Source organism: Ictidomys tridecemlineatus, chromosome 5 (genome assembly GCF_052094955.1).
Source record: "Ictidomys tridecemlineatus isolate mIctTri1 chromosome 5, mIctTri1.hap1, whole genome shotgun sequence".
Classification (NCBI taxonomy): Eukaryota; Metazoa; Chordata; class Mammalia; order Rodentia; family Sciuridae; genus Ictidomys; species Ictidomys tridecemlineatus.
This window is the reverse complement of record NC_135481.1, coordinates 156209860-156230950: the sequence shown is the minus strand read 5'-3', so window position 1 is coordinate 156230950 and position 21091 is coordinate 156209860. Positions and strand designations below refer to the sequence as shown.

Here is a 21091-nt window from a genome sequence, read left to right as displayed (position 1 = left end):
AACCTCTCTGGGGGGGTGGGGTTGTGGCTCAGTGTAGAGCATTTGCCTAGTATGTGTGAGGCACAGGGTTCGGTTCTCAGCACCACATATAAAAAACTGAATAAAATAAAGGTCTATTAACTACTTAAAATATTTTAAAAAAAGAAACCTCTCTGGAGAGTAGAAAATTTAGTATTTGTGTGCTTTTTTTTAAATTATAGAAACAAAAGCCTACAAGTTGCTGAAGAAATCTACCCTTCAGGATAATACAAACCAAATTGAAGACAGATTTCCAAAGGCACATGCTTCTACATCACAATTTTCAGGTAAATAAGGGCAAATTTAGCACTCAAAGCCAGTAGAGGCCTAGGCAGCAATCAGTACTGGGTTGAGGGAAAGGTGGTCATTCTTTGAAGGTTTCTGGAACTTGCTTTGTAACAGTTTGTCACTGGATCAAAATGAATAAGCACTTTTTCATCTTAGGGAAGTAGTCATTTGGAAGTCCTTCCTTCTGGATGTGCACTGACCCAGCATGGAAGTTCCCTCTACAGACCTTGGATTCTACCTGCCATGTAGCTTGTCACTAAACACCAGAGGAGATGCCCCAAATTCCTTCTCTTTTCTACATCTCCTAATTCTTTAATCATCAAATGGGCAGAGTTGTGCTGGGCTGCCCTCACTAGAATGTTTGAGGTTTTTGAGTTCTTTTAACAAAAAGACTAAAAATCTTGTTCCAAGCATGACAGCTACTTAGCAGAAACACACAATCCACAAATATTTTTGGAAAGCATCTTTTGGTACCTAACTGTACAGGTGCAAAAGATGAATAAATTTGGCATAAGTTGTAGTCCCTTGGGTATGTATAAAAAAGTATGGTACTATTATTAATGTATTTATAAGTAAAATGATACTTTATAAATCAAACATCTTGAGATTCAATTCCCTCACTTCTTAGCCCAAATTATATTGTATACTTTGTAAGACTACAAACATTCCAGGTAGAATCACACAAATGCAGCCAGGTGTCTATTAATCCCAGCAGTTTGGGAGGTTGAGGCAGCAAGATCACAATTTTGAGGTCAGCCTCTACAACTTAGATTCTCAGCAACTGAGTAAGACCCTGTCCCAAAATAAAAAATAGAAATAGTTGGAGCTAGGTCGTAAAATGACAATGGGATCAATTTCCAGTGTGTATGGAAGAAGAGAGAAAGGAAGGAAGATGGGTGGGCAGGCACAAGTGCTTCTGATGGCGTTGGCCTTTGTTATACTTAGATAGGGCCTCTGGTTTTCATTTTTACATGTGGTCAGGAACTATCTTTTTACCTCTTCTCTCCCTCTGATCCTGGGACCTTTTTGAGTTCCAATGGGAAGCAGAAGGCCAGTTGGAAGGGTAAAGGGGAACTTCACAGCACTGTTATAGGTAGTGGTGTAAATGTGCTTTGAACATAGATCTTACCTCCAAATCTAACTGTGAAGAAGCAGTTCATTTTTCAGTTACTTTCTGAATCAGATATTTTAGGTCTCTGTCCCTGGACCTGTCACTATGGAAAGCCACTTAAACCTGGAGCCTCAGTTTTCATTTCTAAAAGTTCTTCTCCTGCTAATCATGTTGGAGACTCTGTTGAGCCTTAGTGTGAACATATGGTTCAGAGAAATGCTTTGCTGCTGAGGTTACATGAAGGCAAACAGGTTACAGATTAGAAACTCAGTAAATCCTTTGCTAAGATGCCCATGCACTATATTTGAGATCTTAGATGACTACCAACTAAGAACCAGATGTAGCAGAAATATCCAAGGCTGAAGGCACCCAGGAAGCAGTGATCAGAGAAGCTGGGAGCAGTGGATACAGTTCAGTTCCTTCAGCCCTAGGCAAAGAGGTGGATTGTATATCTTCTTCCTCCACCTTTTCAGACTGGGAAGAGTGGCATTGATGGTTTTTCAGTGCAGATTTATTTTCCTCTGTGGGGTGAAAAATAGAGGATTACATTACAGTAGATGGGGTAGAGAGAGAAGAAGGGAGGGGAGGGGAGGGGGGATAGTATGGGATAGGAAAGGTAGCAGAATACAACAATTACTAATTGGGCATTATGTAAAATTGTGGATGTATAACCGACGTGATTCTGCAATCTGCATTTGGGGTAAAATTGGGAGTTCATAACCCACTTCAATCTAATGTATGAAATATGATATGTCAAGAGCTTTGTAATGTTGTGAAAAAACAATAAAAATAAATAAATAAAAATAAATAAATAAATAACATAAAAAAAAAGAACCTACAGAATGGGAGAAAAAAAAAATAGAGGATTTGGTAGAGGGGCTCTAAAGTGGATGGGGTAGGTAACTATCACCAGGGTTGTCGATTATTTCTGAGCCCCAGCTTCCAGCACCTGATACTTTGGTGAGTTGTCGCTGCCTGTTTGTCATAACAATTTGAGTTATCCAATACTCCATCCCATAGTTGAGACTTATGTACTTATTATCAACATGCATCTTTGTCATTTAAAATAGGGTTCTTTGGGTGGTTTTATTTTTTACATTTTTACATTTTGTGGCTTCTGTTTGAGTGTCACAAGGAAACCCCCTCATTTCTTTTCAGTATGTTAGCCAACATTTCAGTCTGCCTCAGAAGCTCCCATGACTTCTTTGGCTTGAACATCTTTCTCTGTTGGTGTTTGTTTTACCAAAGTTAGTGGGAGGCCGCTCATCATTCATTTGTTCTGTTGCTGCACAGAAGCTAAGGCTCAATCTCCATGTTTTGTGCTTACCACAGGTTTGAATATTGGCAGCAGTACACTCAAGACAAAGACAACTCACAAAATCCCTTCGGAAGCTAGTTTTTCATCTAGCGAAGGAAGTCCTTTGTCAAGGTAAAGTCGTGAAAGCCTCTTTGAATAGCAGCAACAAGATGAGAAATGTCACCATACAATGAATTAAACTCTGGCCACATATTATTTTGTTGTGTGACTTGATGGAGGGTGATGGTTTGGGTTTTTGTTTATCTAAAATAACAGTTGAAACTTTAGTCTACCTTTGAAAATATTTGCACCAGAGCCAAGTATTGTTTTGCAGCTGTTGTTTCCTTGGTTTAAGACTCAATTGACACCTCAGTGAACCACAAATTAGCGTCTACAGCTGCTCTCAGTAGGACTGCTTAGAGACCACACAATGGAGTTTGTCAGAAAAAGGGCAGAGAGAAAACATCAGGCCTTAAAAGAAATAAAGTGGCATTTTTCTTCTTTCTGAGACCACTGATACATAACCTAGCAAATGTTGGATATTAGGTTTTGTGTTCTTCTTTTATGTCAAGTATTTAGGCTACAGTACTCTTTCCTTTTCTGGCACTTTCTTATTTTACTTAAAGAACACAATTTTTTTTCTTACATTTGATAAACAGTGAAACTTCTTGTGTAAATTTTTGAACTACAATAAGTGAGTCGTATGCTGAATTTGTCATCAGGATAAAATACTAATCATTCAGTGGCTTCAAGTCTTAAAAAGAATTTATAGATGGGAATGTAAGCAACTATCTGTTGAAATGCCTACCCTTTTGCTTTGGGCTAAATATCATTTAAAACAGCATAGCAAGTTTCTTTTGTAATAGCATTGGTCATTAAAAAGATGTCCTTTAGATGATTGCTTTACATTTGAATTTACTACTTGACCCTAGTGAAGTTCTAAAACAGGAACTTTACATTTCTAATGTTATGTCCCATAATATAAAATGATCTGATCCAGAAATGTCCTATTAAAATGAACTGAAAATGAAAAGAATCTTGCTTTTATTTATATTTTGTAAAAAACATTATAATATTTTAGGAGTTGGAATATAATAAAATGAGGTAGGTTTTCTTAAAGTCTTGCTTTTTAAACTTGACAAGCATCCAGATTGCTCATTTAATTATCAGAAATTATTGTCTTTATATTCAAGTTTTTATCCATATTGTTAAAGAAAATGGGAGATAACTGGGTCAGGTAGAGTCTTAAAGTATTATATTATTATGGTTATATCATAAATTCAAGTTGTTAAAGGACAATAAATTTACAGATAGTTTTCAGGATTTAATGTTACAGTTTGGCTTAATAATATACCCCTGTAGTTTTAAGATTATTAGAAGTATTTTTCATTACATTTTTTAGATATACATGTATATATATATATAATTTTTATTAATATTACTTTGTATTTTTCCTCACAATTTTTTAACTAGGTATCATTATTTTTAACATGAATATAGAAGCAATGCAAAGAGATCCACCTTTTTAAATGATATTTTTTGACCACATAGAATTTGCATATCATTTAGGGAAACTTAATATCTTAATGACACTGAAATTACCAAGAACATGAGATTGCTATTCCTTTATTTAAGTCTATATTGGTGATTTTCAGAGACATTTTTCCTCAAATAGGTTTGGTACAAATATATATATTTTTTTCTCCATTACATTTTAAAGACACTAAAACAATTCTTTTTAAACTTACTTTATATATGATCTTTGGGTAGTTTTTAATACATTCAAAAGCAATTGGGTTTTGCAGAACATTTTATCAGCTTGAAAATTTCACATCATGTCTATATTTCACCAACTAAAATTGAACTTTTTTGTTCCTCAAATTAAGTCAGGGACCTTTTCTTATTACTATTGCTTCTTTATGAAAATGAATTACAAGTAATCTTATGACCTTTAAGAAAAAAAAAAAACCTCAAAAAGATCTTCAAGGAACCCTTGGTTTTAGACACTTGATAATAATCCAGTGATGAAAAGACCTGGCCATCGAGTGCCTGGGTTTGGTGTGCTGTTTGTCACAGTTTGGTTCTTGTGCGGGGTTTGGTATTGTTAATACCCCACCCTGGGCTTTGGAGAGCTCTGGTTTTGCTGTTTGTGCCTGGCTTCACTGAAATTTCTTAGAGGCTTACATTTAAGGATCCCACTTACTGCAGTCACTCCTTGTGCTTTATTGCTTTTACAAGTGGTCTCGAAACCCAGTACTTGAGAATAAACATAACAGTGCAGCGCTGCTGTAGCACTTTTAAAAATTCTTCTTTGCTCTATTTTGTCAGTGAGCTGATGAGCGACCTCAAAAAAAAAAAAAAAAAGGCCCCCGCTGGACCTAAAAAAAAAAAAAAAAAAAAAAAAATGGCTTCCTCTGATGTCCTAGAGACAATAATTATGATGTGCTAGTTAAGCCCAAACTACAGCTGAGGGATTTTACTTTAAAGCAGCGGCTTGGGCGCAAAAATGCATTTATAGCTCTTTGTCTGCACCTCATTATGTGTGGGCCTGATTCATTAAGTAATTGGTTTGCAGTTGTTTACATGAGTATTAAGGCCTTCTTTTCAGCCGCCTTTGAGAGATACATTGTGCAAATGTTGCCTGTGATGAATGCAGAATGAAGGCCAGAGGGTCCGTCCTATTGGCTAAACAGTGCACTCTGTTGAAAAGCCAGAGAAAGGGATTGGGTGCTGCTTTGCATAGCAATGACTTTCTTAATAAGCGTTACAGATTAATACACACAAGCTATAAAAGATGCAAAGAGATACTCTTAGCACATTTATACATGCTCATTTCATTGTGATGGTGGTGGGGTCTGGGTGCTTTCATATTCCGTTTTTCAGAGCAACGGCTTCAGTGCATGAGCCGTAATAGAATCCGATGTTTATTGTATTATAAATCACGGGCAAGTAGGCAGATCGGCAACAGTTTATTATTAAAGATTCTTTCAGTGTAAATCTTTTTCTACCATTGTATTTGCTTTAGCAAAATCATTTTGTGGTTGAGTGGGGATGAAAGGCATAATGTACGAAGGAGTGAGTCCTAATAGGAAGCCGTTCTCCAAGTAAAGACCACTTGTTCCCTTTTGTTCAGGGGTGCATGCCAGAGCTTCCTCTCTTCTGCAAACATTGTCTCGCTTTACCTTCCCCAGGAAGCCGTTTTCACTCTCCCTGATCCATTTATTCAATGGAGAGTATATCTTAAACGACTGCCTTGTAACTTCAGCTTACTGGTTCCTGCCTTGTAACTTCAGCTTACTGGTTGGTTGGAGATGCCAGGTTTTGCCAAAAGAACCAAGGAGTGTGTGCTTGCAACATAATTTCCTGGAGGAAAGGTAGCAGAAGTCACCCAGCCAATGCACACTGATAGGGCCGCTGTGGGTGGCATTCCGTGCCAGCCATGCAGCAATAGGAGCGACCAGTGGGGGGCGCCAGCCTGCTGCTGATGCTCTGATGCGGGCCCTGGATTCCTTTTGCCTGGTCACTGTGCTGTTTTCCCTGGGATATTATAAAGATTACAAAGAACCAAATTGTCCAGTGAAATAAAAATGAGTTTTTCCTGGAAGTTCTTTAGTTTATTTTATAAAAGTGCCCATCTCCATCTCTGGCTTAGCAAATCTGCATTCTTTTTAAATTCTACTAAATTAGCAGCTTCCAAAATATTTCACATTTCTTATCATAAGCCCATCCATATACTTTGATTTTTTTTATACACAGAGCAATTCTGTAATATGAACAGTACACTCATTATTTGAATGGAAGAAGTTAACAAGTTGTCCCCAGGCAGCTGAAAAATGCTATCTGTTGTAGGATCCTCAATTAACCATCAGGGGGCACTCAGACTTTGTCAAATCAAAACAGCCTCCAATTTGAATGGATCTTTAAAACTTAAAATTAGTATTTACAGATTTATTGGCTTTGTCATTGGACTTTTTTCTTTCTGAATTATTTTCTTCTATCTTTTTAGAAACCTATGTCTGCTTTAGGTAAATTCCAACTAAAGATGCCATTAAAGGAATTTAATATTGATTTCAGCTAGCAGTCAAAATCATAAAATTTTTAGAATTCAAAACCTAGAGACCACAGCTTGAGTTAATTATTTTCAATCATCATTATACTAAGTCCCTAGAACTAGAAGGACACTACTTGGAGCCATTCCTTGTCCCCAGCACCAAACTATAGACCGTGCTCTTAGCAGAACCCCTCAATTTCATCTCCAAATTCAACTGACATGTCCTCAAAGTGACAGTAATTTGGATATGTTTGTTAATAGACTTTGGATATATTTTTCTGTTACCAAAAAAAAAGAGATACTGTCCATGCAGTTGAGAGTCAATGTGTTATTAACAGGACATCCTCAAGATGTGCTGTTCTTCAAATTTCTCCTCCCCTGAGAGCCAGAAACAAGAATCTGAGTCCTCAACCCAATATCTTCACCTCTGTTACTGCCTATCTTTCAGAAGGCCCTTGTCACCTGCACCCCCTCTAGCACAGAGAAGCTATACACAGTGTGCCCTTGCCAGCCTATCTCCTATGTCCCCTGCTCCCAGAATATGCTTCACAGAACCAGGCTATGTGTCATACTCTGAAACAACATGCTGTTTCATGTCCATGTCTTTTACACCTGTTCTCTTGCTGGAATGCTCTTCACCTGGTTTCATTCAGCCTTCTTAAAGTTTCCTGAGCAAAGGATCTGGCTGTACAGGATGCCCCTCCTGTGGCCCCTGGGGTGTTCCTATCATAATCTAACACAGGCACCTTCTACTCCCTACCCCCTGTGTAAGCTTTCCTTTGGGGTAGCAGGTTTCTCAATCTCAAGCACTGAATAATAGTTGAATTTCCTGAGTGAGTGAGCATCAATATAGAGTTTCACCATTTACTGAAGTGTTATTTCTTACAAGAGTCAATAATACAAGTGCCCTCATCTCCATATAGCATCACATATAGAGATATATGGACTCATGTATGCTATAGTTATCTGCACGTGTGGAATATGTGTGTGGGGTGTGTGTGTGTGTATGTGTGTGTGTGTGTGTACACATGTTCAAAGAGATATATCATGGTCAGTTTTGACTCGGCTCTCTCTGCTCTGCCATTACATTTTCACAGTTTCAGGAAGCAGAACCTGGAGGAGTGTACTTATAGAGAATCTTATTGGGTCCCTTCCTGACTGCTGTCCTGTCTGCTGATGGAAAGGTTATCTGGCTCTTGCCCTGACCTTGGCATAGGTGTACAGACTTTTGGCACATGTCAGGAACCTGGAATGTCATCCTGCAGTTCTACTGCCATCAATTCTCAGCAATTCTCACAGTTTGCCTATATCACAGTTAGTATTTTGGTATCTGTCTTCCCCAGTGAAGCATGAGCTCCTTGAGAGCAGAGATCAAGCACCAGGCTACATGTCATACCCTGAAACAACAGGCTATTGAAAAATCAAGGTTTGGGACAGGCTGAGAGGAGACAAACCTATGTTTCCTTGAGGGGTCTGACAGGTGGGAACACTGAGGATGACCTGTCAGAACCTCAGAGGAAGAAAAGTGCCTTAGCTAGGCCTTAAAATGAGCGGGTAGGCAGAGTATTTAGTCTTAAAGTTTCCTGAGCAAAGGATACATGTCAAACCCTGAAACACAGCCAAGTACATTCCTGCCACCCCAAAGGAAAGCTTACACAGGGGGTAGGGAGTAGAAGGTGCTTGTGTTAGATTATGATAGGAACAGCCCCAGAGGCCACAGGAGCGGCATCCTGTACAGCCAGATCCTTTGCTTTAAGAAGGTTGAACGAAACTAGGTAAAGAGCATTCCAGCAAGAGAACAGGTATAAAAGACATGAACATGGAACAGCATGTTGTTTAAGGATATGACATGTAGCTTGGTGCTGTGGTGTTTTGTTCACTGCTGCCTCATCCTAGAGCCTGACTCATAATGTCCTATTTTGTTGTTGTTGTTTTGGTTTTTGGTTTTTTGATTTTTGTTTGCATTTGCTCAGAGAAGAAATGGAAAAAAAAAAAAAGAGTGCATGAACTCAGACTAAATACTCTGCCCACCCACTCATTTTAAGGCCTAGCTAAGGTACTTCCTCTGGGGTTCTGATAGATCATCCTCAGTGTTCCCACCTGTCAGGCCCCTCAAGGAAACACAGGCTTGTCTTCTCTCAGCCTGTCCCAAACCTTGATTTTCATTGGCCTTGTACCTGAGGACTCATCACCACCAGTTTGAGCCCACACCTACACATTACCAGACAAGTATTACTTTATTCACAAAAATGCTCTTGACAGTGCAGCACCTGTTTACTGAAGTCTGCTGCTCATGCTTTCATTTGACATGATCTTTTAACTTCTCAGAACACATTAAGAAAGAAATTACTATTCTCATTTTGCAGACCAGAAGACTGATGCTCAGAGAGGTAGGGAACTTGCCCATAACCACAAAGTGAACAGAGTTGGATATTGGAAGCCAAGACTGTCTTGATATAGAGTAGATACATCCTAATTCCTGAAAGCAACTCAACACAACCAGTCCCACATTGGGGCAGGGTCCCTGTGGAACTGACACAAGGTTTTCCTTCACCCTGGTATTGTATTGCTTCTCACAAGGCTGGTGAAAAGGTGAAAACAGGTGCTTGCAACTTATACATACATTTTATAAGAGTCAGTATACCATAAGTCCATTTTGTTCCATTTCTGTTCTATTAGGATGTTTCTTGTGTCCTGGGACACATCCCTCAACCCCTTTGGGCTCAATATGCCCATACAGTGAAGGATCTGTATTTGCAGTACATAAATGATCTGTTTTAATTTAAGAATTGATTTCGTAGTGTTAGGTTTTCTTCATCTCATTTTTTTCCATTTGCCAGCTTCACAAAGGAAAACCTAGTACTTGCAATAATCTTTACCATCTAATTTTGTGTTTATGTTGACTGTGTATACTTTTTCTATGAGCCTTTTGCTCATAGAATGTGAACAACTGATGCACATAATTTCATTAATATGCTCTGCCACTATAATTACTTAGGTAGGAATGTTCATCTGTGCCAGGGCTGCTTTTAAAGAAATCTATTATAAGATTATGGCCGATCTTAAATTCTTAAGTTTAACGAGAGTGAGAACCAAGAGAGTGGCTTTGAATTACATCATTCTAACCTGATTTATTCATAGCAGGAGAACTCAAAAAGTTACCAAAATGCATCTGAAAATGGGATGGGTTTGATGGATAAACAGGAAAGTATGGCAAGATGTTAATCATTGAACATGCCCCTGATGGGTATGTGGTAGTTCATGGTGCAGCTGGAGGAAAAATTATCAAAGCCACTGAGAAATTCTGCAGAAATAATTGTCCAATATAATGAGACAAGCAGAACCAGCAGTTATGTTGTAGTTTACTCAATCAATTGTCTGTGGTTTGTTTTGAAATAGGTCCTCCAGTCTAATTGTAAACTTTTAAGGAAAAAAAATTCAAGTTGTCTGTTTTGGGTTCCAAGAGTTACCCTTGAGAGGCCATGAAGGGGAACGGCAGGCTGTCTGTTTTGCTGCACGTGTGTTACACATTGGCAGTTCTCATAACAGGTTCAGCAAATAACAGTTCTTGAGCCAAGACCACACTTGGTTCTGTATAGCCTACAAGGTAAAATTGATTTTTATATGTTGAAGAGTTAGAGGAAAAAGAATGTTTCATGATACCTGAAAGTATATGAAATTCAAATTTCAGTATCTATAAAATGAAGTTTCATTGGAAAACAGCCACATCCATTAGTTTACCTATTGTCCATGGCAAATTTCTTGCTACAACCACAGAATTGGCAGGCCATATGGCCCACAAAACCTGAACTGTTTGCTTTCTGGTTTGTTCTTTCTTTCTTTCCTTCCTTTTCTTTCTTTCTTTTTTCTTTCTTTAATTAATAACAACAACTGTACAAATCAGTGAGTTTCACTGTGACATTTCCACACATGCATATGTCATGCACTGATCACAACCACCCTCCTTTTTACCTTTTCTTGCCCTCTTCTCCCTTCCCTTTTCTCTGCCCCCTTCCCAAACCCTAATAGTCCCTCTTCTACTTTTACTTTTTTGTTGTTGTTAATGCATATGATAGAAAATATGGATACTTTTCTTCCTGTGTCTGACTATTGCACTTGATATGATGTACTCCAGTTCCATCCATTTTCCTGCAAATTATAGGCTTTCATTCTTTTTATGGCTTAGTAATATTCCTATATGTGTGTGTGCATGTGTATATATGTGCTGTATTTTTTTAATCCATTTATCTGTTGCTGGACAACAAGGCTGATTCTGTATCTTGACTATTATGAATAGTGCCACAACAAACATGGGTATGCAGGTGTCTCTTTTATATATTAACTCCATTTTCTTATAATGTAAACCAAGGAGTAGTATAGCTGAATCATGGTAATTCTAGTTTTAGTTTTTTGAGGAACCTCCATTCTATTTTCCATAGTGGCTGTACTAGCTTACATTCCCACCAACGGTGCATAATCCTTCCTTTCTTTTTACATCCTTGCCAGCATTTTATATATATATATATATAAAATAGCCATCTAACTGGGATGAGGTATAATCTCAGTGTAGTTTTCTTATTTTGTTTTTTGCTGCTGTTTTGAGAGGGTCTCACTGTATTGCTCAGGCTGACAACTCATATCTCCCCACTTCAGCCTCCAGAGTTAATGATGTTACAGGTGTTACAGGGGCATGCCACCAGGCCTGGCCTCAGTGTAGTTTTAATTTGTATTTCTCTGATGGCTAAATTTGAGCTTTTTTTCATAAATTTATTGGCCAATTGTTCTTATTTTGAGAAGTCTCTATTTAGGTGGTATGCCCATTTTTAAAATTGGATTACTTGGGTCTTTATTTTTAAATTTTTTGTTCTGGATATTAATCCTTTATCAGATGAATTGCTGATTAAGATTTTCTCCTATTCAATAATTATCTTCTTCATCCTCTTGTTTCCTTAGTTTAATTTGATGTAATTCCACTTGTTAATTCATTTTTCTTATTTTTTCCTGAGCTATTAGAGCCATATACAAGAAATTGTTACCTGTGCCAGTATGTTGAAGCATTTCGCCAAGCATTTATATCTTTGGTCCACTTTGAGTAAAGTTTTATATAGGGTGAGAGGTGTCTGTAGTTTTGGCTTTCTTTGTGTGAATATCTTATCATCAGTAAACAGGGATAATTTGACTTTCCTATTTGTTTACCTTTTATTTCTTTCTCTTGCCTGATTGCTCTGGCTAAAATTTCTAGTACCATATTGAATAAGAGTTGTTGAGAGTGGGTACCCTGGTCTTTTTCCCCATTTAGTAAGATGTTGGCAATAGGTTTGTCATATATAGCATTAATTATATTGAGATAAGATCCTTCTATTCCTAATTTATTCAGAGTTTTTGTCATGAAGGGATGTTAAATCTTATCAAAGACTTTCTGTATCCATTGAGATGATTATGTGATTTTTATCCTTGAATCTATTTGTGTGGTATATTAATTTTTTATTTGCATATGTTTTACCATCCTTACATCATTGGAATGAAATAAATTTGATCATGATGAATTATCTTTTTAATGTGCTATTGAATTGAAATTGCAAGTGTTTTAGTGAGAATTCTTATTAATCTGTATTCATCAGGGATATTGGTCTATAGCTCTCTTTTTTGTTGTGTCCTTATCAGATTTTGGTAGCAAGGTAATACTGGCTTCATAGGATGAATTTGAAAAGTTCCTTTCCTTTATATTTTATGGAATAGCTTGAGGTGCATTTGTGTTAGTGCTTAAATCTGGTAAAATTCAGCAGTGAATCTAGCTAGTCCTGGGCTTTTCTTTTGGGGGAGTCTTTTATTACTGTTTCAGTTACATTACTTGTTGACCTATTGATCTGTTTAGGTTATTTATATTCTCTTTGGTTCAATCTTGATAGGTTATTTGCATCAAGAAGTTTGTTTCTTCTAGGTTTTACAGTTTTTTGCCATATAATTTTTCAAGGTATTCCTCAATGACCCTTTGAATTTCAGTACTATTTGTTGTAATGTCTTCCTTTTCATTTATAATTTTATTTGGTTCTTGACATCACTTTTAGATAGTTTAGCTAAAGGTTTGTTAGTTTTGTTTATCTTTTCAAAGAACCAACTCTGTTCCATCAATGCTTTGTATTATTATTTCTTTCCTTTTATTAATTTGGGGTTTGAGTTTTTTCTTGTTTTCCTAATTTCAAATACCTAATGACATTATTTATTTGAGATATTTATCTCCTTGTCCCCATTTCCCTTTAGGTAGGCACTTACCACTATAAATTTCCTTCTTAGTATTGCTTTCATGTCTCATAGTTCTGGTATATTGTATTTCCATTTTTGTTTGATTCAAGGAAGTTTTAAATATCACCTCTGAAAATGACCCACTGTTCATTCAGTAATGTGTTGTTTCATCTTTATGAATTTGTATAATTTCTGCAGTTTTTCTTGCTATTTATTTGTAGTTTCTCTCCATTGTAATCAGGTATGATGCAGGAAATTGTTTCAATTTTTAAAAATTTCTTCAGGTTTGCTTTTTGGCCCAATATATGATCTGTTTTGGTTATGTTCCACATGCTAATAAATATCTACAGCTATTGAGTGGAATATCCTACAGATGTCTGTTAAGTTTATTCAATCTATAGTATGATTTTTTTCTTTTTGTTTTGTATTACTAGGGTTTGAACCCAGCTCCACCACTGAGCTATACCCCCTACTCTTTTTATTTTATCTTTTTGACAAATTATTCCCTTGATCAATATATAGTGACCTTTGTCTCTTCTGATTTTGCTTTAAGGTCTATTTTGTCAATTGCAGGCATAGCTACTTCCACTTGCTTTCAGATTCCATTTGCTTAGAGTATCAGTTTTCATCCTTTCACTTTCAGTCTGTGTTTGTCTTTGCAGGTGAGGTGAGTTTCTTGTAGGCAGCGTATTGTTGGGTCTTGGGGTTTTCTGTTTGTTTGTTTGTTTTGTACCAGGGATTGAACTGTGGGGAACTTAACCACATAGCCACATCCCCAGCCCTTTTTATTCTATATTTTGAGACAGGATCTTGCTAAGTTGCTAGGGGCCTTGCTAAATTGCTGAGGCTAGCCTTGAACTTGCAGTTCTGCCTTACCCTCCCAAGCCTCTGAGATTACAGGTTTGTGCCACTGCACCTAGCTTAAGTCTTGGATTCTAATCTAGTCATCCATTCTACATCTTTAAATTGGAGAATTGCAGACTTTAATATTATTTCTTTGTTCTGTAGTTTGGGCCATTTAAATGTAATATGTTGTAGAGTGGTTCTTTGGTCATGGCTGTTTGAGATTTTAAATGTATCCTATACTTGACTGTCCATGTCTTTCCCAAAATTTGGGAAAGTTTTTGCTATTTATTCAATGAATTAATTTTCTATGCCTTTAGTCTAATAGCTCTTCTCTCTTAAGTATTCCAATTATATATATATTTGATCTTTTAATGTTGTCCCAGTAATCCTGTATGTGGTGTTCATACTTTCCTGAAAATGATATTTCATCAGACTTGTCTTGAAGCTCTGATATTCTTTGTTCTGCCTGATCTATTCTGCTTGTGAACTTTCAACTGAGTTTTTATCTGATTTTTGAGCTTTTCATTTCCAAGATTTCTGTTTGACTCTTTATCAAAATCTTTATATTAAATTTATCATTCATATCCCTCATTATCTTTCTATAACTCGTTCATTGATTTATCTGTATTCTCTTGGAATTCACTGAGCTTTCAAAAGACATTCTTTTGAATTTTTTATGCAACATTTCATCAATTTTGATGTCTTTGGAATGTGAGGACCTTCTTTTTTTAAGTTATTTCTTTTTTTTTAATTGTTTTTTTAGTTGGACACAATATCTTTATTTTATTTATTTATTTTTTAATGTGGTGCTGAGGATCGAACCCAGGGCCTTGAACATGCTAGGTGAGCACTGTACCACTGAGCCACAATCCCAGCCCCTTGAGGACCTTCTTAATAAACAACCTCTTGGCCATGTATGTTGGGATCTCAGTTTATTTTGTAGAATTTATTTTCAGTTAAGCTTCACAGTGTAATCTCCCTGTGGCTTCTTTAGCTGTCATTAGTGATTTTTGATACAATGTGTACTGTATCAGAGCCCAAGTGTCCCACTTTATCTATAGATCATGCAAGAGTAACATCCCTCTGATAATTTAGTATAGTGTGGTGTAGACCATAGTGTATATGAGGTATACCCTTTGTGGTTACTTGTACAATAGGAGTGGAAGCCCCTATTATATAGTGGCGGTTTCAGTGGGTACTGCTGATACTGACTCTATTATTCATTCTGATAATAGCTGCTCCAGTCACAGTGAAGGACCTGAAGCTTTTTATCCTCTGTTTAGCTACTAGTACAGTTCCTAGTGGTTCATGTGGCAAGGCAAATGCCAGGATCAGAGCTCTCTCTCTTTGGCACTCACGTTCAGTCTTATTGCCGATGTGAGATCTGACATGGTATAGGAGCAACCAATGCTAAGAACCCTCATAAGTATAGTGTTCACAATAATTATTTCTCTTTGCTATTTCTGTGGGAGTGACTATCTAGGAGTAGAACATCGGACCCCTTACCCACCATCTATACCCACTTGTAGACATATCATTGACCTGGAACTTTTGTCACCTCTATCCTTTAGGTTGGGCAGGGCTGGGTCATGGCTGGAGTTAGATACAGTTCCTCTCAGCTAGGCTGAGAGTGTAACTCAGTGGCATAGCACCCACCTAATGTGTTCAGATTTCTGAACTTGACTATTGTTTTGGCTCTATCTCATGGAAAAGCGGGAGAATGCTGGGTGCCTCTGATCCACCATCTTGACTCCTTACTATCTGATTATTTATAGAAAACCTTTACCAACCTCTGCCATATAAGACAGACATGTCACTTTCACACTTGCAGATATTAGGCAATCAGATTCCAAGCATATATGATGGAGTGTGGTGACCATATCCCCTAGTCTGTAACTTTTTTTTAAGGTTTTTTTTAGGTGTAGTTGGACACAATGCCTTTATTTTATTTATTTATATGTGGTGCTGAGGATCAAACCTAGGGCCTTGCATATGCTAGGCAAACGCTCTACCACTGAGCCACAATCCAGCCCCTAGTCTGTAACTTTTAACTCATTCATTTCTTTTGCTTTCAGAAGTAAATTTGGTTGTTTTCTCTCATTGACTATGGCAGCTAACAAGTTGGCTCTATCCAGCACTCTAAGGGAAATTTTCCCTCTGTTCTTTTCAGCCTTGCCATAGCTTTACATGTTAGGTATGACCCAGAGAAAGAAATGTTGACCCTAAGAATTGTACTTAATAAAAATCAACCTTGAATTGCAGTGTCATATTGACTCTTTGAGGTGGATTCCCAAAGGAAAAAATAATTGCTGCTTAGGTTAGAGTGGAGTAGAAAACACTTAAAAGCGTCCTCCACCTTTCTCAGTGGGTAAACTGTGGTGCATGTAGTTTTGAAATATATTTCTCTTGAAAAAATCTAATAAATCAGACAATTAAGAACTATTGCATAATTAATTCATATTTTACTGAGATGTTCACCGGATTCCTGTGACTTAAATGTTCTCAAAGTCACATTGTATAACTACAGGACAAACAGAAAATATAAGTTCAAGTGGCCTCACAAAGACATGGTAAGTCTAGAATGCCCTGTGCAGAATGAGAGAGTCCCTGACATGCTCTGTGGGTCATCTTCCATGGTAGCACTCAGCATTGCTAGCTCACTTGCTTTTGATGAGTTGTGTGATTATGAACAGTAACTTGCATAGATGATTTCCACTTGGCCATTATGCAGCATTGTGCAAGGCTTTTTCTTTTTCTTTTCTTTTTTGGCTTCTCTGGGTCCCTTTCCCACCACTCCCACCTCCTGCCACTTGCCAGCTTATAAAAGCCAAAAAAAAAAAAAAAGGTGAACAAGTGATTCTAAAGCTACATATTAATTAAAAACATGCAAATCAAATATTATAGCATTGTACATTGATAATGTGCCTTTAAGCAGAGTCTGGTGCTGAGTGAGGTTCATTTATTCATTCCACCCTGAGCACCTACTAAGTGCTAAGCACCAGGTTACCCAGGTAAGCTAAGCAGGTATGGTTGCTTCCATCATGGAGCTTCTAGCTTAGCAGGGAAATCAATTAGTGACACAAATGGGTGTAAAAAAATGGCTAATCAATTAGTGACACAAATGGGTGGAAAACAGCAACTTTGATGAGGACTTGGTGGTGGGATGGAGTAGGGTGAGGGATAGGAAAGACTATAGTGGGAGAACCCAGTCTCATTTGGGAGATCAGTCTTGGAGGCACTGTTCAGCATTTAGGTCTTTGTGCCCAAAGCACTGTGAAGGCATTAAAGAGTTTTATGCAAGGAAATGAAGTGCCAGGTTTGTGTTTCAAAGAACTGACTTTTGCTATTGAGTAGAAAATGAATGGCAGACAGTAGGACAAGGTAAATGTGGCCAGAGTGAAGAGGCTTTTGCAGAGATCCAGAAAGGAGATATCAATTCATTTATCAGTGTGGGGGCAGTATGCAGGGAAATGATGAAGACCTGAAAAGTATTGGGAGGTCAACTTGGCAGGACATATAGGCTGATTGGGTGTACTTGGGAGGAAATGGAAGGTTATGGATCATTTACTGAGATGAGAGGAAAACCTAGTTTGGCAAGGGAGGGGGATCACACTGGAAGGATGGTTAGTTTGTTCATAGATGGGAATATTGACCACAAGGTGCTTTGGAAGAGGCCAAATGGTACTACCAGCTGGACACTGGACACATTTCTGGAGCTCAGAAAAGTGGCCCAGATTCTAGGAACCTGGCCTGAGCTTGCCTGCCTCTGTGCCCTTGATCCTGTATCAAGGCTCCCTACTGCCTCCTCCTCCCTTGTCTTGAGATATATCCTCACCATCTCTTGAGTCTGAGTCCAGAGGCACCTTGCCTCCTTGGGGATCCTGCAGTCCCTTACCCATCCCTCAACACTGAGTTCCCAGTTCTCCCAGGCAGCAGCAAACTTGCCTTCTCCCCCTGAGGCTTATTATTTGAACCATGCCTGGAAATTTTGCATATTTGAATGCCTACAGGTATTTTTGTAATCCACCCCTCCCCTTAAGCACCTAGCCCAATGTCTTCAGGTAATGGGAGATGGGTAAATAGTGACTCAACCCACAGTCACATTTATTGTCTGCATGTGCACACATACACATGTGTTTGCACTTTTTATAATACAAATTATTTTAAGCTCCCTTCATTGGTTGCCCACTTTAATAGTAGCTTGACTACTGGTTAGCTGCTAGGGCCTTTCTGAGAGTGATAGGGGTTTTCTGCTTTTGTGGAGAAACAAAACAGGTACTATTTGATTATAGCAAATAACAGGCACAAAATTTCAAGGGAGTATTAATAGTTACTGAGCCTATAAAATTTTACCTCATTGGAGTTTATTTTACTGAAAGAAAAAAATAAGTACATTATGGCAGCTATGACAAAAGGCAGATTTTTAAACCATAAGTTAACCAGGCTTGGCCCAAGGGGAAGAAAACTATGAATTTTTAGGGTTTCCTGCATCAAGAGGAACAGTGTCCCAGCCATGACCACTTGTCCATTCTACACAGGCCTTCAAGGATTTAAGTATAATAAAAATTAAACACTGCTCCCAGTGTGGACTTCAGAATTCATTGAAATTGCAAAAGCTCCTAAAAAGGCACAGTAAGAAATCCCATCCCACAGAGCCAGGTTCCTGGTTTTCAGCAGACAAGTCATTGGGTGCTAACTAGATGCCACCAATTCTAGCATTTTTATGTATTTGATACATAGAAACCTAAACATGTAAGTGTCTATCATGCTTGCATTTTTCTACCACGTTTGTTGGTGACCTCCTTTAGTTAGTTTAGTTAGCATTGCTGTCACTGGCAGTAGAAAGATACATATTTTAACTTCCTCACTAACATCTCTTTGCATTGTAACATCTTGAATTCCTTACTTCAGGTAGTTCCCTTTGTGTTTACCTAAAAGCAATAAAACTTTATACATTAGTGTTTTAAAAGGACTGTTGGATAGAAATCATCCTCTGCCTACCCTCCCAGGTGATCACCCTCCAGCAAGAACCCACTGTGCTCAATGTACACATGGCACGTCAGGGCAGAGGGGACCTGGGCAGAGCCTGCTGAGAGGAACATGCAAAGGTCACTGGTGATGCTGTTGGAGTAGCAGTGTACCACCAAAGCATCAGCAAATAGCTCTGGCCACAAGAAGTCTTTGTGTTTTAAAAAATCTGAGAAGTATGTGAAGTTTCTGGCCTTCTAATGAATAATAGTGCTTCTTCCCTAATGTAGTCTGTAAAATTTTCATGTCATTTGTTTTCATTTGCTTTCTTTATTTCACAGGCATGAAAACAAAAAGAAAATTATGACCAATATAAAGTCAAATGGTAAGAGAAATAACTGGACAAAAATTTTTTTATTTTTAATTTTAATCAAAACAGTTGCTTATGACATGTATTAGTCTTCTACATCCTTATGTGAGGACTGTGAAGTGTGCCTGCATTCTTGCAGTGCCTATAGGGTGGGATCTGAGGACTTCTCAAGACGTGAGAAGATATCAGTAGTCATGCAGATTGTCAGAGTAGTAGTACTCACTGTTGGTGACCTCACCACATCCTAACAGTTGTCCAGAGGTTACTTCAGCTCCAGTTCATGGACATGCCTGCTGCCTTTTATATCAAGCAGCCATGAATCTCTGTCTAAAGGCTTTCTCTGGCCACAGGATGCAGCATGTCTAGCCTTCACAGGGCAGCCCAAGTGCAGAGAGTTGATGCCTTGAGTTGAGAACTCTCAACCAGGAAACGGGAGTTGATGGATCAATATCCCTACTTCTTTAGTCTTCACTGGGACAATGTGAAGTGAGTTCTAGTTCTACACAGTCTTTCAGAGCAGAATTTAGTCCCTTTTTTGCCCTGCCAGCACCCACTTGTTAATATATGTTTTACTGCTTCACCTTTTCCCTGTGGCACTCTCCCACTCCCCTCCACATGTCTCATAAGATCACCTCTCAAAATAAACGATGTGTTTCCACATCCTGTCTTAGGCTTAGCATCACTGCTTATTCCTCTACCATGCCTCCCCCTTCTCTCTGCTCTTAGAAAGAACAGAGGAAGCTAGTTAGTATCAGGCCTGATGAAAACCCCCAGCAGCCCTGTTTCCTTGTAAAGCCTGATTTTAAATCCCTATCTTATAGTAAAAAATTGGACACAAGAGAAAAGAAATAGTCTGCAAAGGAATTTCCATAACAATGCATAGAATACACTGAAATATTTTTATTTTTACAGTACCTACATTTATTTTGTGTGTGTCTGGTAAGGTACATTATGTGGTATCCCTATTAGATCTCTTGCAGGCTAGTGCTCTAATTAACCAGTCCCACTGTGCTGTTTCATAAACTTTTTTTTTGACAGTAGAGTGCTGTTCTACAAACTCTTATGCAGAAAATGTTAAATAGCTGTCTGCTTTTCTTTTCCAGCCTTCTGGGGAGAGTCTGATGACAGTAACTCAGAAATTGAAGCTGCTTTGCGTCCTAGAAACTATAACACATCCGCTGATGATTTTGATGATTTTTACGACTAGTAAGCTGTAACATCTGTTGGAAATAAAGACTTTAAATAAACTGAAACCCTTTGTTTATATGTGATATCTAACCCTGTGTTTATATGTGGTATCCAAAATAAACATGTCCTTTTAAATTTGTTCAAGAGGAAAACATGGGAACACATTTGCTCTTCAAGTGAAATCTCCTGATAGAAATATGAACTAGCATATTTATAAGTGTCACCAAGAAACAAAGTGATGATTGCAGTGTCCATTAAATTCAAGTTGACTGTTTCTCCTCCTATAGATGGCCCATATTCTCCATTGAATGTCTGTTCCTTGTTTTTCCCCAAAACGTTTTACTCTCAAGATAGTTCCTTGAATATATCTCTGTGCTTTCCTAAATAAATCTTGTCTGTGTCTCTGAAATAAAAATTCAAGTTACTTTCTCTGTAGAAATTGACAAGATGAAATTCAAGGGACCTAGAATAGCGAAAAACAATCTTGAAAAAGAAAAAGTTGACACTCCTGCACTTCCTGTTTTAACTCCTACCAAAAACCTACAGTAATTAAGACATTTTGGTCCTGGATAGACACATAGATTAATGGAATATTGATTCACGGGGAAAGAATAATCTTTTCAACAAAAGATGAGGGAACAACTAGACAGCCACATGCAAAAATAGAAATTCAGTCTCTACATTATATACAAAAATTTACTTAGATCAGAC

At 37.9% G+C, this 21091-nt stretch overlaps 1 protein-coding gene across 4 annotated transcripts in view; it reads left to right on the top strand.

The window, feature by feature from the left end:
* Positions 1-20445, top strand: part of Kiz (kizuna centrosomal protein) — a 123044-nt gene extending 102599 nt beyond the window's left edge. For all 4 annotated transcript variants that reach the window (XM_005334611.5, XM_013362539.4, XM_040274459.2 and 1 more), the window contains 4 exons: positions 201-305; positions 2750-2846; positions 19164-19207; positions 20296-20445. In XM_005334611.5, the coding sequence (XP_005334668.2) occupies positions 201-305; positions 2750-2846; positions 19164-19207; positions 20296-20399 (350 nt within the window). In that variant the 3' untranslated portion in view covers positions 20400-20445. The remainder of the gene's footprint in view (positions 1-200; positions 306-2749; positions 2847-19163; positions 19208-20295) is intronic.
* Positions 20446-21091: the final 646 nt, after the last annotated feature.